The sequence below is a fragment of the Sphaerodactylus townsendi genome, linkage group LG02, assembly GCF_021028975.2.
Source record: "Sphaerodactylus townsendi isolate TG3544 linkage group LG02, MPM_Stown_v2.3, whole genome shotgun sequence".
NCBI classification, from domain to species: Eukaryota; Metazoa; Chordata; class Lepidosauria; order Squamata; family Sphaerodactylidae; genus Sphaerodactylus; species Sphaerodactylus townsendi.
Window position 1 is genome coordinate 154,148,876 of NC_059426.1, and position 17,935 is coordinate 154,166,810.

The 17,935-nt window shown below is 42.8% G+C and overlaps 1 protein-coding gene across 1 annotated transcript; it reads left to right on the plus strand.

The window, feature by feature from the left end:
- Window positions 1-4,219: 4,219 nt before the first annotated feature.
- Window positions 4,220-17,935, plus strand: TMEM251 (transmembrane protein 251). The gene is made up of 2 exons (XM_048486788.1): window positions 4,220-4,376; window positions 17,039-17,935. The coding sequence occupies exon 2, from the start codon at window positions 17,055-17,057 to the stop codon at window positions 17,448-17,450; it is 396 nt and encodes a 131-aa protein (XP_048342745.1). The 5' UTR covers window positions 4,220-4,376; window positions 17,039-17,054; the 3' UTR covers window positions 17,451-17,935.

Below are 17,935 nucleotides of genomic sequence, written 5' to 3' on the forward strand. Positions count from 1 at the left end.
CCAGTCTTGGGAGGCCCAGTCTAGTGGCAGTTTGGCCAGTTTGGGACAGTGGGAGAGGGAGGCTTGGATGCCAGAATCTCACAGGTCATAGACTGGGTGTGTGTTGATTCAGTGGGGTGAGGTACAGCAGAAGACTAGCGTCTGTCAGTAAAGGCGTTTGATATTTTAAAGTAAAACCTTTCTCTGAAGAGACACCTGCGTGTGTCTGTGAAACTAAAGTGCCAACAACGTCTCTGAAACCTAGATGAAAAGAACCTCTCTGTAACCACCAAGCTTTAGTACCTCTCTGAGCCAGTTTTAAAGAAGCCTTTCTTTTGTTTTAAAAATAAATTTCAATTACCGTGTTCAAACTCCCTCGTGCCTGTGAGAGTCTCTCTGTGTGTGTCTTTAGAGTGGGTGACTGGCTAGAAACCCCAGCCATTAGGAATTCCCTCCAAAACAGTTAAAGGGACTCTGAAGTAATTTCTCCTCAAGTCAGAGTGGGAGAGAGGTGGGAATCTTTAAAGCCTTGGTGACTAGTAACAGTGTGGGGTTCTCTAGTTATCTGAATTAAATGGTGGCAACGAAAAAGTTAATTAAAAGGAAGGTTCCTGAAAACTGCTACCAGGAATCCTTTCTACCAGAAGCTTCGATCCTGTTACAGCAGGTTTATAGTTCAAAAGGAACCTAGATCCCAAAAATATTAGTTGGCTGTGTTGTTGTAATCTGGCAACTGCCAGTAATGAAGGAGTCAATGTTGTGCATGCTAATTAGTTAGTGAGGTCAGAAGCCAGTGATCAGGTAACTGACCCTCATTGGTCAAGCAGGTCTACATGCAGGTCTGTTTGTTACTCTGCACATGCTCCCCAGTAGCTCGTTAGCCATGTAATAGCAAGGTAAGGGCTAGCTATTGGAGGTAGCCTGTTAGAAAGATATTTTCTTGTTTTGTTTCCAAGTTTCCCCTTCCCTTCTTTTATAGTACTAAGTAAACTCTGTATTGCCTCTGTCTCATTACTGTACAAACTCTGCATTTATAAGGAGTGTGATATTATCACAGCTAAGATTCCCAACATGTGTGCATCCTCTCATTAGAAAAAAAATGCTTGTCACACAATGTTAGTCTACTGCAGCAAAAGAAAAAGTGCTAAAGCACCTTTAATGACAAGATTTTATTCTGACATAAACTCTCTCTCCCTAGGACAGGCAGGGGAGAACCCATGCAAAAGGATAAATGGACAAAAGTCTGACATCAAAAATGACAATATTCAGAATCCAGTGGGAAAACACTTCAGGACATTTTGTTCCTCATTTACAAGTCAACATTGTCTTGCAAACAATCTTCAAAGGGATAATCCAGCATGAAAGTGCTAAATTGGACTTTATCAAGAGGTTTGATGAACTCCCCCCTCCTAAAGTTGACCAGGGACTTGGGTTTTCTTAGACCAGGGGTAGGGAACCTGCGGCTCTCCAGATGTTCAGGAACTACAATTCCCATCAGCCCCTACCAGCATGGCCAATTGGCCATGCTGACAGAGGCTGATGGGAATTGTAGTTCCTGAACATCTGGAGAGCCGCAGGTTCCCTACCCCTGTCTTAGACACTATAAACGTTAACTGATCTGGGTCTCACCACCCCACTGTGGGTGTTAACTAGTGCAACAAAACCTATGAATGGTGTTTGTACTTTAGATCTGAATTTTATTTTACCCTGAACTTTATGTGTTTCATAGTCTCTTTACTCAGCTGTTTATTATTATTTTCAGACCTCCTCTATAAAAAGTCTGCTTAATTGGAATTATTGCTTGCCTGAAGAGCTTATGCCAGAATAAAATATGTTTAGTCTTTAAGGTACCTCTTGACTCCTGTTTCTGGGTTTGCATGCAACAGCTCACTTGGTTCAGAGATCAGAAAGAAACATAGCTTCATCCACTGTAACCTCCTGTAGAAATCAATTGTCTAGAGCGAGCCATTGCACTTTGTTACTGCAGCTTGTTATAAAGTGAGATTAAAGTCTAAGAAAAGCAGTGAGATAGAGAGAATAAGTAGATACGTAAAAATCATATGTTCAAACTCTGTTGCCACCAGATCTGCATGCATATCTGGTGACTGCTAACATTGGCGCATGCTATAAATGCTTCTATTGCACTATGACTAAAAGGGAGGTGGGGAGACATACACTTATTTAAGAGGAAGGGATGGATTCCCTATTGACTTAACTATCACCAATGAGATATGGTAGCTTATACAACTAAGTGTAGTGTATTGGAATGAACATCGGCATAGATATACCAGAGTCATGCATGCACAAACACAATTTGATTTGGGAAATGGGAAGAAACCTCTTTGCCCTACTCAAGAACTGAAACTAAGACCCTCCCCATGGAGCTATTACTGATTCCTTAAATTTTCCACAATCGCTTTATTTATTATTCTTTTATTCAATTTATAAAATCAACTCAATTAAAATTCGAGTACTTTGTTCCTTTTCCATAAAAGCAGAGCATCCTCAATATTGTCAAATGTAGTCTGCATAAGGGACAAAGATGGGATACTGTCAGATCCCAAAAACAGAAACAACTCCATGTAAAGAACAGAGGTTTATTCATGATCTGGAGGACAGCTTGGAAAAGCCAAGACTGGCTTTTCCCGTGCAATAGACAGTAACATGTTTCCACCTCCCCGCCCCCCCCCGCCCCCACATGAGAACAGTACTGAGAAAATATGCAGACAGTGAGATAGCATGAACTGTACCCGCTGAGGATGGCCTTGACCAGCACCTGGTGGTACTAGTACTAGGCAGCCAAACCCCCACCCGCAGTAAAGCACAAGGCAGCCCCAAAAGCACCCCTTCTACCAGGCATCCCGACAGATACACAATAATGAACAACTGGGAAAGAGAGAAAAGGAGGAAGAGGAAAGAGGGAGAAAAGAGGGAAAGTGAAAAGGCGAGGGATGCCATCTTATGTGAAGGCTGTTGATGACCTCAACCACAGGCCTGGCAGAACATCTTCTTTTTACAGGCCCTGCAGAACTGAATTAAGTCACGCAGAGCTGAAGTCTTGTCAGGCAAAATGTTCCACCGAGCCCGGGCCACAGACAAAAAAGACCTGGAGGTTGCTTCCCATGGAGTACAATACTCAGAGGTATACCAGAAGAACAATACAGAAGTACAATACCCAGAGGTATACCAGAAGAGATACCTCAGATACACTGTTCCCAGACCATTTAGGGCTCTAAAGAAGCTCACAGGACTGGAAGCAGACAGAGGTTGCAGGTAGCCAACTTGGTCCAAAGCAAAAACCCCATGTAATACCTTTTAAGGCTTTTATTCTGCAGCTGTTTGGCCTATGGAGCAGAAATTATTCTGCAATCAGAAAAGTGCCTGTCAATGGAATTCTGCTTTTAAGCATTAAACTTGCCTGAAACTGAAGATGTTCTCTATTGAAGTGAAGAAATACGGCACAGCACTACACAGATTTGTAGTGCCATATGCCTATGTCCTGCAAATGCCAGCATTATACATTTCCTACCACAGTCTAGAATTTTCCAGAATTTTGGTTTCTTTGGGGGGTCTGTTGTTAGTGATGCAATAATAGCTTTACATTTCTTCAGAGTGACTAGTCCAAGTTGGACTCCTGCCATATGCCTGTGTCCTGAAAATGCCAGCATTGTGCATTTCCTACCACAGCCTAGAAATTCCCAGATATTTTTCTTATTTGCATGTGGGTTTATTGCTGTTAGGGATGCGATAATAGCTTTATATTTCTAATAACAATTTCTAATAATTGGTCTTTATGGTACCCCTAGCCTACTACGACAGACTAAGGCTCAACCTGCACAGCATGCATATATATATATGCATATATTTATTTATACCCCGCCCACTCTCCCGAAGCACTCAAGGCGGCTTTACATAGAATACATAATAAAAACATCATAAAAACAGTACAAAACCACAAATACAAATATAACAAGTTGCAAACGTTATAAATAAACTCATTTTCCCTTTTCATTTACAACGATTGCAACTCGTTATAAATATGCTGTGCGGAATCCTCACGACCTCAGCTCCACCAGCAACCAAAGGCCAGGTCACCACCCATTCATAAGCCTCTACATTCTCTATGGTCTTTTCTGCCAGAGCGTCGACTCCGGAAACAGGAAATCCGATCTGCGGGAGCAGGGACTCTGTGTGTGGAGTATCACGAGCCCCTAGCTGCCGCTGGAGTGGTCGGCGGGCTACCCGGAAGTAAAGTGGGTGGGCGGGTCCTTAGGTGACGGAAGGGATGGCACCCAGAAAGCGGCTGGAGCCGCACATTCTCCGTTGTCCGCCGCTTTCAGATCGGAGTGGCGGCGTGATGTGACTGGGTCGCTCTCCCGGCCTCCCGGCGGAGGAAGGTAATGGTGGGCCGAAGGGATGGAGAGTTTCGCCTGCCTGGGTTGGGGATCGCTGAAGTCCAGCTGCGTGAAGCCAATAAGAGTCTGGGGTCGTTTGTTATAGGAATCTGTAACCCCTTACTTAATAATTTTTAAATAATATTGTTATTTATTTTCAGAGTATACTTAACAGGATAAAATTAGAAAAATAGACTCAGATAAGAATTAAACAGAAGTATTAAATATTAAACATTACACAATGGATCCCGATGTGACTTTCTTATATTACTAGAGAAACCGTTATAAATTCTTTAAATCTCTGTCATTTATCCACCCACGCCAAACCATCTTTACTGGTTAGACTATTATATTTTAATCATTATCAGTTTTTAAATCTTCAAATTATTTTTGTTTTTACATGATCGATTCTTCTTCGTGTAGAAAGTAAAGTCCCTATATCTCATTGAATTTATGTTTTGAGCTTTACAAGATTGGTTAGCCTAACTTGAGAATTTTTTTTTTTTGCATGTGGGTCTGTTGTGGTTAGTGATGTGGTAATAGCACTCTGCACATGGTTAGTGATGTGGTAATAGCACTCTGCACATGCCCAGGAGCATGCTGACTTAAAGTTTGAGTCCTGCCTTTGCAAGTAAGCAGACTGGGTCCAGTCGTGGCACAAATGGAGCCTTGGAAGGAAGCAAGGAGGTGGCTTTACAGTGCTGAGAGAGAAAAACATTGACTTTCTCCTCGGCTTTCCAACTGCTTTTTGAAACCTGTGTTTTCTCACTGTGCGCCTGGAAGAGAGGCCTGGCTCCACAGTCATGGAATGGATGTATATGCTTTCGTTCATGCTCAGTGGGAGAGTTCAGGCTGTTTTTTCTGGTGTGTTGAGCAGAGGATCAAATTAAGTTCTGAAGAATGGTGAAAGGCCACACAGCACAAAATGGCCCGACAGACTCCAGAGCATTCAGGCAGAACTCCTGGAGTAGAAAGGGAGCCAAGTGCTTTGTGGAATGTGCTATAAGAAGAATGGGCAAACAGTGATCTGGGGCTGAGACGGGGTAGGGAAAAGAAAGAGCAATAGAGCAGTGGTTCTCAACCTTCCTAATGCCATGACCCTTTAATACAGTTCCTCATGTTGTAATGACCCCCAACCCTAACATTTATCCTCTTTACAGATGGAGAACACTGATGCAGAGAGTCTTAGGCGACCCCTGTAAAAGGGTCGTTTGACCCCCAAAGGGGTCACAACCCACAGGTTGAGAACCGCTGCAATAGAGCATCATCTTTATTTTTAGGTTGAAATCCTCGAGTCCATAGCTGTTAGATATTTCTGTGGCTAGGCAATCTTTTGAGTCCAAGTGCTCAAAAATCCTCCAAAGCTTGCCTGCAAAGATGTTGGCTTTCTGACATACAGGCACATGCATGTGTGGAGATAGAGACCAGCATTGCCTATGGCCAGACACACTAGAAGTGTGTTGAACTCAGTGAGATTCATTACACCTTACAGTGTTTCCAACTGGGCTGGCTTATTGACAATAATGTGAGCCATCTTTCAGCACACATAGTGCAGATTATGTACTTTTCAGTTAAGCAGATTTATTTTATCGCATTGATGTTACAGTCCCAGTACTCAACAATGATAGTCTCCCTTGGAACTTTGTGTGCAGTGGAAGTGGGCTTTGGGTGACTGAATAATTCCACGCAGGAGGACTAGTTCTTAAGGGAGGCTGAACAGATAAAAATCTCTATGCAGGAAGGGAACCGTTCATGTGGTTCAAACTGAAAACCAGCATCTGACATGACAGAAGATGATAAGCAACGTACTGTAGCTGGAGCCAGTTCTTAATCTGCCTACTTCAGCTAGTGTTTTCTAATTCAGCAGGAGCTCCTATGAAGAGGCAACTGCAAAATAGGTAGGTTGAACAATGTAGCTTTCTGGCCCTGCGGTGGGATGTAATTAATGTTGTTTGGCTGTAAAAATTTGAGGCACGTAATGTAGTTGAGATAAAATCTCCTGTACTTCGGATTGAGTCAGGTAAAGATCATGCAGTGATTTAGTGAAAAATCTTGCCAGTCTCCTCAAGAGCATAAACAGAGCATGTTAGATCAGACCAGTGGTCCCTCTAGTCCAGGGGTCTGCAACCTGAGGCTCTCCAGATGCTCATGGACTACAATTCCCACCAGCCCCTGCCAGCATGGCCAAGTGGCAGGGCTGATGGGAATTGTAGTCCATGAACATCTGGAGAGCCTCAGGTTGCAGACCCCTGCTCTAGTCCAGCATATTGTTTCACACAGTACCTAATCAGCTAGCCCACAAGGCCAACAACACACAGCAGTAAAGGTCAAGCAAGGCCTTTTCCCAATGTGGCCTCCGACTGGTAGTACTGGTACTCATAGGGTTCATTGCCTCTATATATGAAGGCTGCCTTTTTTCACACTGGATAGTAGCCACTGATGGATGTGTCCTCCATGAATCTGTCTAACCCCACTCCTTTCAAAGCCATGTATTAGGTGAGATGTTCTCCTTGGAGAAAAGACAGGGTGCAAACATAATAAGCAAAGGATTATTCACAGCCCTTTTGGTTCAGCAAGTCCATTGACACCTGAGATTCCCTCATTCATTGCATCACGAGTAAAGCGGGATGATTGCAGGAGAAGGTCGGTGGAATGTATTAAGGAGTCCATCGTTAGAATCTGCACTCTTTCACATTTTTGTCTGTTGCATCTAAAATGTTGAAGAGCATTTCTCACAGGGTACATTCTGGCATATCACTTAGGAAGGTGAGCATCCACTGAGACTACATTGGGAAAGATGGCTTCACTTGTAGCCTTATGCTTATTACCTGTATCCTGTAATATTAAAGCAGTGATGCTGAGGAGCCACACGTGGCTCTTTGGCTTGCCACCTCTGCCTCTTCTGAGTATTGTTTCTCAATGTTGCACTGGACCCACATTTCATGAAAGCAGGCAGAGACGTTGCCTGATGGAGGTTTCTTATCAACCGGTGGCTTTGCCCTTGAAACCACTGCTGCTGGAGAACGGTTAAGCTTTGAGCGTCTCTGAGACATGTACGTCATGCCAGTGATGAAAATAAAGGGACTGTTCTCTCCAGCAGCCCCCCTCTCCCCGCCCCCACTTCACAGCCTCATCCCAGCACACAAGTGGCTGCAAGCAGGCTGGCATATGGTCCACCAAAAAGAGAAAGTGCAACTCTTACAGTAGGTGCCCTGGAAATAAAAAAGAAGCTGGCCACAGGAGTATTTGGATGATCTTACTTCCTTTTTCCCCACTGTTAGTTTAGTGGCAGTCTCACTTTGTGGCATTAGATGCTTTTGGTGAGAACAGAAGGCAGCGAGGCAAGCCCTTCCCCTTGTCCCAGATGTCCAAGAGCTCGCTAAGGTTCAACAGTGTTTTGATAAGACAGCCTTACATGCTCGCACGTCATTTTAATCTGGTCCTTTAAAAGAGTATAGTTATATATTTAAAATTAGTGGCTACATCTTCATTATTTTGTGAATGTGTTTGTCGGGGAAACGCACAGGGCACAAAACAGTCGTGTGGCTTTTTGTGGCGAGGGTCGTTGCAAATGTGGCCTTCCGTGAGCGGTAGAGTGAGCATGTCTTCACTAAAGCATCCCCAGGGCTGCCCCAACATATTGATTTTATATTGTGTCAGTGCAATGATTAGGAGATAGCATTGAACACCATTTTGTGCATTACAATACGCAGAGGAAAACCCAGGCTTTACACAGAATGTATGTTTACCAGGAAGCAGACAGCCATGGTGGTCTGTCAAGTGTACCTGCATGATTCATGTCTTTGAAAAAATGGGCTTGTTACATTAACACAGGTACGCTTCAAAAATCTTTGATGTACAGTTGAAAGGTTAATGTTCGAGATGGCCCTTATATATTTCAAGGGTTCCAATATGTTCGTTGTATCAGTGATCTTATGTTGTAGGGCATCCACATGCTAAAGATGGGGTAAGATTAAAGGAATGCTAGCTTTCTGAAACATTCAAGCGCTCAAGGGTGAGCAGAAACTAGATGTATTGTCGAAGCTTTCACGGCCGGATTCAACTGGTTGTGGTGGGTTTTCCGGGCTGTGTGGCTGTTGTCTGGTTGATCTTGTTCCTAACGTTTCACCTGCATCTGTGGCTGGCATCTTCAGAGGTGTATCACAGAGAGAAGTCTGCTATACATTGTGTCCAGTCTGTATCACAGAAAGAAGTCTGTTATACACTGTGGCAGCTACATGATGATATAAGCTCAGTTCTGTAATGCTAACCATGTTGCAACAGGATTAAGGATCAGGGTGTACATGTAATTTACCACTTTGAAATATTGCCTTTGATGCGTCTTGCAGCAGCAACAAAAGATATTTGCTTCTGCGACTGCGGGACAAATCAATGTGACTAGAACTAAATTTCACAGGATCATCTTGAGTGACAGTGTTCAGCTTAGGAATGGTTTAGGTGAAGCCTATTGAAAAATCTTAAATACAAATAAGAGAAGCAAACTGACTTTTTATATCAGATAAAGATCCATCTAGTCCAGCAATCAGTTGCCAAAAACAAAGCCCTTTTTGCCTCTTGTAGATAACAGGCAGGGTGAATGCTTCCCCTGTTGATTGTGACCACCCAGTATCTATTATTCAGAAGCATACTGACTCATCCATGGAAATTCATGTTCGTGGCTGATATGCACTGATTGTCTGACCTTTTAAGAAACGTGGAATTTGACCTCTTAAAATTGGTTTGATCCAGCTAGCTTTTGAATTCGGTCTCACCCAGTTCCCTTACTTGTGTGGCTTTTGTAAATTATCATCACACCAAGAAATTGCGTTGCATCAACCTCTATTTATATCATACCATGTGCAATAAACAACCATAACATATAGCAGTGTAAAGTTACCATAGTCCTATTCTAATACAATTCAAAAATTACTGCAAGTCCGTCTTAAAGTGATAGTATATCTCAGATTGTTCTTAAAGAACCGACGTCTTTGGAAGCCTTGTATTCCAGTTATTTGGATTACTTGAGAATCATGCAGGTCCGTCTGAACGGAATGCGCGTTATATGCCGTTTTTGAAATTGATCTTCTTCAGATAAGATTCTCCTATTTATCAATCAGCCATCTCAGGGGTCTATACAAAAGTTGATACATATGTTACATAGGCATTACCTCCTTAGCCCATAGGTCATTGGTGGAGGGTCCCCTCCTTCCTTTTTCATTCCCAGAAAAACTGTCCGAATATAACCAGTGTTCCTTTCAAAAACAAAGGGTGCCTGACATCACCACGCCACAAACATTTTGTAAAATATTAATACAGGATCCTTAATTGCTTACAAAACTCTACTAATTTTGTAACGTTGAGGCACGGCTTCAGTTTTCACAGGCGGTTGGTTCCCTTGAGTTTGCTGCCTGGTTGTCTCACTTATCCATATCTCCCTTCCAAATTCACTGTGGTCATAGTTTGAAAACAAGGTGGTAAAAGAGACTTCCAGATTTGACTATTACTGAGGTCAGACAGGAGTTCTCAAATCTGTGAACTGAGCTTATACAACGACCCTGATTGATTCTTGCAACTGTCTTGAATTCTGCGCTTTTCAAGACTGCGGGTGAGATGAATGGTTGTCTGTGTTGTGTGAGGGGGGAGGGTTGGTTCTGCAGTGTATTCTTCTGACCAGCATGCGCTTTTGAGTGTCATGGTCATGCTGGAGTGAGTGATACTGGCAGCTACTTTTTTAAAAAAAACAACAACTGATAATAGTATGATTACATGGGGCACTTTGAGCTGCTGCTGAAAAGGGAAGATGGACAAAAAGTCTCCATGAGTAGATAGACTTCTGCTTGTGAAAATGTTATTTTCTTTGTCCTTCTTGCTAACTGAATGGTATAATCTTCCACCACAGAGCAAGAGAGATTTCCAGCTACCAAGAAACATATCCCTGATTAGCCATTAACAAGTGGGAACCTGCAAGGACTTGTGGAAGGCGTCTCATTTCCTCTTCTGCCGCCGTTTCCCTTTTCTGGAAGTTCCCACAGTCTCTCTCTTTTTTTTCTGCCTCCGTCTCTCCTGCCAAACAGCCAACCTAAATTTAGGTGCCCCTCTGGTTTCAGCTTTTTCCCTCTCTCAGCCTCTGCCTAGAAAACTGTGGCCCAGTTGGGGCAGGCTCACTTGCCTCTTTTCCATTCCTGAAAGCCCTCAAAGAGTCTCCACTTTTCCTGCTTCCTTCTTTCCTTAAGGTTTTCAGCTCCAGGTTGGGAAATTCATGGAGATTTGGGGGTAGAGCCTTGGGAGGTAAAGTTTAGAGAGAGTTGATCTCAGCCATGTAGATTCTCTCTCCAAAAGCCATTTTTTTCCCTAGGGGAACAAATCTCTGTCATTTGAAGATCAGTTGTAATTTCAGGTGATCTCCAGCTCCCACCTAGAGGTTATTGCAATCACTGTGGGGAAGCATGCATAAATAGTAATCAACCTAATAGCTGCACCTTTTGGGATTCCCAGTCCATTAACTGTATATATGAAACATATGAAATAAACTACTATTAATCTTGCACTAAATATATTACAGTGGAACCTTGGTTTTCATCAATTTTTTCAGTGAAAAATTTGTCTCGGTTTTCATCGATTTGCCTCTGTTTTCATCAATTTGCAGTAAGGTGCAGGGGTTTGTGGAGAAAAATCACCCGTGTCTGCAACTTGTTTAATGACAATGTCTTGCCCCATTTCAGACAAATCTTAAAGAGGCGTCAGAAACAGACCTCTTTGGACAGCTTTCTGGTGTGACATTGGTCCACTGGCTCTGAAGCTGGTCCTAGTGTTATTGTTTGTTTCTGTTTTCAGCATTAAACACTATGTATGTTCACCAAAAAATGTGTTTTTGGTATGTGTTTTGGAGTGCCTAGAACGGATTAATTGGATTTACATTGATTCCTACGGAAAAGTTTGCCTCGGTTTTCATCGATTTCGGTTTTCATCGATTCTTTTCGGATGGATTACCAACGAAAACCGAGGTCCCACTGTATAAACAAGACTGAGTGAGCAATATATTCTTTGCCTCTGGCACTAAACATTTCACACAACAGAACCAAAAGATTCCCATACACTTCCAAACACCTTGGTGCTGACTGTGCCTCACAATTTGAGGGTGAAAAATGCAAACATCTTACGCTGGCTGTCATTCAGCAGAGCAAACAGCTGCATCTAAAAATTATTTGGAAGCCTAACAAACCTCTTTCATGTAATAACAATGTAAAGAAAAAAGCCCCTCAAAGCACTCCTCAAACTGTCATGTTAACTGATATAAACTTTGCTGTCGCGCTCTTCAAATGCTTGAAGTATATTGAATGCTAGAACAAATTATACCAAATATGATAAGCAAATAAATCTTGAAGTAAATCCTAAAAGTGTTATGAAATACTGTTTCAATATACTTATAAATTATAAGCTTTCTTAAAGAGTGGCAGAAGGCTCAGTGTGAATCTCATAGGCTTTTTACAAAACAGACAGCATGAGAGCCATCTCAGTTAAATAAGTAAAGTACCTTCTGAGCCACAAACATGAAATCACGTATTATAATTACCACGTGAGGACAGTGTTGCCTGCAAATCAGCAACTGCCCCCTCTAGTCCTTGTTACAAGTATTACTCTATTGAATTAAGTAAGCCCACATCTGAGTCATGACTGATGAACTCATTAAGCTACTCTCTGTACTCTGAGTCTGCAACTACTCATATAAAGAGGGACAGGTCCAAGTTTTGGTTCAGGCCAAAAGATTCTACTGAATTCAGACAATTAATAAAAAAAATTCCTTTTGCAACAACCTTCTATGAATATCAAAGCATTGTTTCACTGAGGTAGTCATCAATGCTAATACAAAGAATTGCAGGGACTTTGGTGGGCGTTGATGGTTGATAAAGTTAACCAGTATTGCTTCCCTGTTCTGGTGGTGTATCCGTCAGACATGCTCCATCACACGTGTCATGATCTTGCATGTTGTACTTCTCACCTAATGAAGACCACATGGACATACAAGAACAAAAATGGCATTTTTTGGGTTACAGTTTGAAAAATGACATTTGCTGTAGTTCACTGATGAAAAGCTGAACTCCTTGCACTCTAGAGTTAAAGGGCAATCAACACAACACAATCCACATCAATAATGTTCTCTAATCTGACAGACATGTTGGTTTTTTTGAGACTGTCTAAATGAACTAACGTTCACAAACTTTTTTGTTACTGCTTTGTTATAGATAGGAACTCTTATTTACTTTGAGTCATTTCACCCTCCTATGTGTTGTTTTTGAGAGCCAAAAGAAACAGTACACAAAACAAAGTATCCAGATCCCTTGAAGTTCAGTACACAAAACAAAGTATCCAGATCCCTTGAAGTTCAGTTGTTGAACCGTAATTATCCACGGCATATAATAAAATCTGCAAGGAGAAGAGCAGATGAGGAGGATAGAAAAGGACTTATGTCATCTAAAATCATGGATTCTCATAGGCGGTTAACCTGCTCTTTAACCTTTTTCCCTCTAAGTAATAAAATTCAAAATATCCTATATACATATTGGTCCTTGGTAGAGGATCTGTCTGGTTGTGATTGAGTTCTACTGGTGGGACTGAAACATTAAAAAATTGAATTCAGTAGAACCAAAACTTATGAGTTGTTGCAGACTCAGAGAATAGAGAGTAGTTTATCAGTCATGACTCAGGTGCAGACTTACTTAATTCAACAGAGTAACACTTGTAACAAGGACTAGAGGGGGCAATTACTGATTTGCAGGCAACGCTGTCCTCATGTGGTAATTATAATATGTGGTTTATCTATTATGTTTCATGTTTATGGGTTAGAATTACATTGCTTATTGAACAAACACTGTTCCCATGATGTTTTTTGTAGAAAGCCTATGAAATTCACACAGAACATTCTGCCATTCTTTAAGAAGGAAGCTTATAATTTGTGCGCTGAAACAGTATTACATAACACTTTTAGGCTCTACTCCCAAGATGATTTGCTTATCATATTTTGTACAATTTGTTCTAACACCAGTATATTGCAAACATTTGAAGAGCGCGACAGCAAAGTTGATAACGGTACTTTGCGAGCTTGAGAGGAGCTTTGAAGGGCTTTTTTTCTTTACATTGTTATTACGTGAAGGAGGTTTGTTACTCTTCTAAGTGATTTTTAGATGCAGCTGTTTGCTTTGCTGGATTGCAGCCAGCGTGAGATGTTTGCATTTTTCACCCTCTGCTTGTGCGGCACAGCCAGCACCAAGGTGTTTGAAAACATGCGGGTATCTTTTGGTGCTGCTTCTTTAAATGTTTCGTGCCAGAGACAAGAATATATTGTTTGCTCAGTACTCTTTCATTCTGAATTTTGTTTATAATATGTCTCACCTGGAGACTTTAGCTTTAAAAAGGGCTTGGACAGATTTATGGAGGAGAAGTCGATCTATGGCCGTGTGGCGAACCTATGGCACTTTTCTGCCATGCTGGCAGGGGCTGATGGGAATTGTAGTCCATGAACATTTGGAGTGCCATAGGTTCACCACCACTGATCTATGGCTACCAATCTTGATCCTCCTTGATCTGAGGTTGCAAATGCCTTAGCAGACCAGGTGCTCAGGAGCAGCAGCAGCAGCAGGCCATTGCTTTCACATCCTGCATGTGAGCTCCCAAAGGCATCTGGTGGGCCACTGCGAGTAGCAGAGTGCTAGACTAGATGGACTCTGGTCTGATCCAGCAGGCTAGTTCTTATGAGACTTATTCTCTTAGTTCCCTGGAGAAAACGTCTATTTTGAAGGGCATTATACCCTCCTGAGGTTCCTGCCCTCTGCACACCCATCCTCCCCAGTGCCCACCCTGCCAATCTCCAGGTATTTCCTGACCTGGAGTTGTTAACCCTATTTCTTCCTCACTCAACAATGAACCTACCATTATTTCCCTCCCCTGCCCCTAGCAGCCTTTGCCTAGGAAAACTGTGTCCCAGTTTTGTAATACTGACTGCTGATCCAGGAACACTCAAGGATTTATGGGGGGTGCCTCTCTTTCTTTCTCCCTGGCAACTCATATGATTGTGTAGTCGTACCCACGAGGTCCCAGGGAAGAGACGACACGTGGAGATTTCATCTGGTGGAGAGAGCCAGCAAGCAGGAAGCGCGGATCCCGCTGATCCCAGCAGTCCCACAGCAGCAACTCTGCCGTCGCAGCCTTCGTGCCAGCACCTTTTATTAGGGGTTTCCAATGGGGGCGTAAAAGGGGTCGGGCAGGCAGGAGAACGGGAGGTCGGGAGATCATCATGTGATGCATGATCTCATCGGGCTGCTACGTGCGGGAGGAAGCATCCATGTCTGGGCCTAATCTTCACCTGAGGGCAGGAGCCTTTGTGTCCCTTTGTGTGGGACACCCTGGGTGACAAGCGAAGTCCAGGCAGTTCATGACCCGTGACTCATGGGGGGAGCTGAGGGGTTGAGGCTGCAGCTGTGCTTCCCTGGAAGGTCAGTAGTCCGGCACCGGGCAGCTGCCTAGCAGCCTCCCTTCTACGGTTCTGCCGGGTTCGCGGGCTCACCCCTACAGATTGAATTGCTGGTCCATTGCCATGAAGACAAATGGATTTGTGCCTTGTTTTTCCCTTTTGGCACGAGTTGCTCTCCACAGTGAGCATTTCTTGTAAAAGGATTTTGCTGCAATGATATCGCCCCCCCCCCCCAACATACTAAATTAAGACTGATGCAACCTTTAATTTATAGTATCAAGGAAAGGATGTGGCGTTAAATAAAAGTAGGCTTGCACCAGGGACATCTCATGCCCATTAATAGTCGCTCAGGGACTAATCAGAATTTCTTCCTGCCGTTCAGCTGAGTCACCATTTTGAACTAACAGGTTCTCCCCCGACCCCACTGGAAAGGAGGCCACTGCGTAGCTGAGTCAGTGTTTATGACAGGCATTCAACTTCCTCAACATTTTGGGGAAAATGTGACAAGCTCAGAAGCCAGTCTAGAACAGTAATACCTTTGGGTTTGGATCTTATAAGACAAAAGGGGAAAGGATCCTTTATAATTGAGCCTTGTTTTCTGTATACATTCTGATGGCCTCTGTCAAGGATGATTGAGTTTTCTAGGATAACTCCAAACCTAAATTATTTTTTGCTTTGCATCTATATTATTTCAGTAGGGATTTCTCCCTTACATGTGACCAGTCACAGCGTGTGATCTGACATTCTTATGGGGAAATAGTAGCAAGAAGTAGGGGACAATTTCTGGAATCAGAATGCATAGATGGATAAAGTGAATTGTCCTACGGATCCCATGGAGGCAGAATAGAAAGAAAAAGTGTCACTACAATGTTGAAAAGAAAAGAAAATGTTTTCAGCTGTAACTGCATGGATCTGGTTTACTTCTGCAGTTGCAGTCATATAAATGCCTGGGTGGCTGTGGTGATCTCAGCATTTTGTGTTTCCAGAAACTATACAAGTTTGACTTTGAAGTCTTAAAGTCTAACAAACTCAGGTATAGACCCGGAGAGACCCACATTTAAACCCCTGTATGCCCTTGAGGCTCGCGTGGGTCAGTCACCATCTCTCATCAGTCTGTCATCTTAACCTGTCTCACAAAGTTATTATGGAGGTAAAACAGGGGTACTGAGGTGGGTGGAAAATAGGCTTTAAGCTGAATTCCTAGAACGGGAGTCCCCAGCCTTTTTGAGCCTGCAGTCACATTTGGCATGGTGGGTGCAGTAACAAAATGGTTGCCACTGGAGGTGGGGCCAGCCACAAAAATGATTGCCATAGCTTAATTTAAATAAAATTGTGCAGATCCTTGTGCTGTTGTGGCAGCTGTTGCCAAAGCAATATTCTAAAAAATCTGCACAGCCAATCAGAAACCTTGCTGGACAAAAGCCTTCCCAGGCCCCACCCATTTCCTAAAGACACTTGCGAGGTGCCACAAAAGGTGTCAGCAGACCCGATGGCGCATATAGGCAGCATGTTGGGGACTCACTCTTGCAGCACTGCCCTGGATTGGGCACCGTGTCAGAATCCTTATAGATTTAAGCAACTTCCTCATTGCCTGCCTTATTTATTCTGAAAACCCTGGAGGACACACTTGAGAGAGGTTAACCCCTTCTCCTTCTCCTAATCAAGTCTCAGTCATACATGACAGGTTAGCCCTCTGTTTTCCCTACCATTGCCCTGGCATATAGCAGCAGATTTTTATAGCCTGGTGAGTTGTTGATATGGTTGCCAACATTACTTTGGCTGGAAGAACTAGAAAGGGCAACATCGCACTATTGTCTGCTGTCCCTTCTCGTCACCTGGTCTGCTCTTATGAATCATACCATCCCACACTATGAATCATGCCATCTCTCATCCCATCCTGTCCCTCAAGTCACCTCTTTTCCACCGGCAGAAAAAGGGAAAATAAAAAATAGACGCCCACGCTTAATAGACAGATCCGCCTCTCACCAAGGTCAAGCAAATGCAAGAAGTCTGAGTGGTCCACTGCATGTCTAATGGATGTCCACGGGGGATCAAAAAATTACGTGGGTCTGGTTTAAATGAGGTTGCTGCTGTAATAATTTGATCTTGCTGCGCAACAAGTATTTATACTTTTTTTTTAAAAAAGTAATTAAAGAAACACTAAATTGACTAAATTTTTTTCTGCTTTCTTTTCAAGGTGCAGAGCATGGAGAATGATGAACTTCCGCCAGAGGATGGGATGGATTGGTGTGGGATTATATCTAATAGCAAGTGCAGCAGCCTTCTACTATGTTTTTGAAATCAACGAGACTTATAACAGACTGGCACTGGAACACATTCAGCAACTCCCTGCAAAGCTCAGAGACGAAAGCACCTGGATGCATTCCTTAAAGACACGACTGCTGTCCTTGCCTTTTTGGCTGTGGACCGTTATCTTTTTAGTCCCCTATTTGCAGATGTTCTTGTTCCTGTATTCGTGCACCAGAGCCGATCCCAAAACGGTGGGTTACTGCATCATTCCTATCTGCTTGGCTGTCATTTGCAATCGTCACCAAACGTTCGTGAAGGCCTCCAATCAAATCAGCAGACTCCAGTTGATTGACACTTAAAATTATTCTGAATTTTTCTCATGAGCTGTTTTTGATAATCATGAAGCTGTGCTTGGCTGTGTCAACTGAACACGTGGATGGAACTTAGGAGTCTTTTTATCAAGTCGTTAACTACTGAGTAGAGCACCCGCCTTCTATTTTTTAAAGAAGTTGATTTTAAATATGGCTAATTTATACTTGGGAGAATGACAGAGGGCCATCTTTGAGACTTGAGAGGGACATTCTTCATATTGCCTTACGATGCAGAATTTCTACACTCCATCTGAATCTTTTGTGGGGAAACTATTGGAAACCTTAATTCACTGTGCACAACACACCCCAGCTCTTTCAAGCCTACTTTTAAAAGGATAATCAGTGAAAAAGGACTTCTTTATACTAATGTATAAAGTTTGGAATGATTAAAAAAGTGGCATTTAAAACATGGTTGTGCTTTCTCTTGCACTCAATAAACCAGGGTTTCATTCGTACACATGATGAAAAGGAAA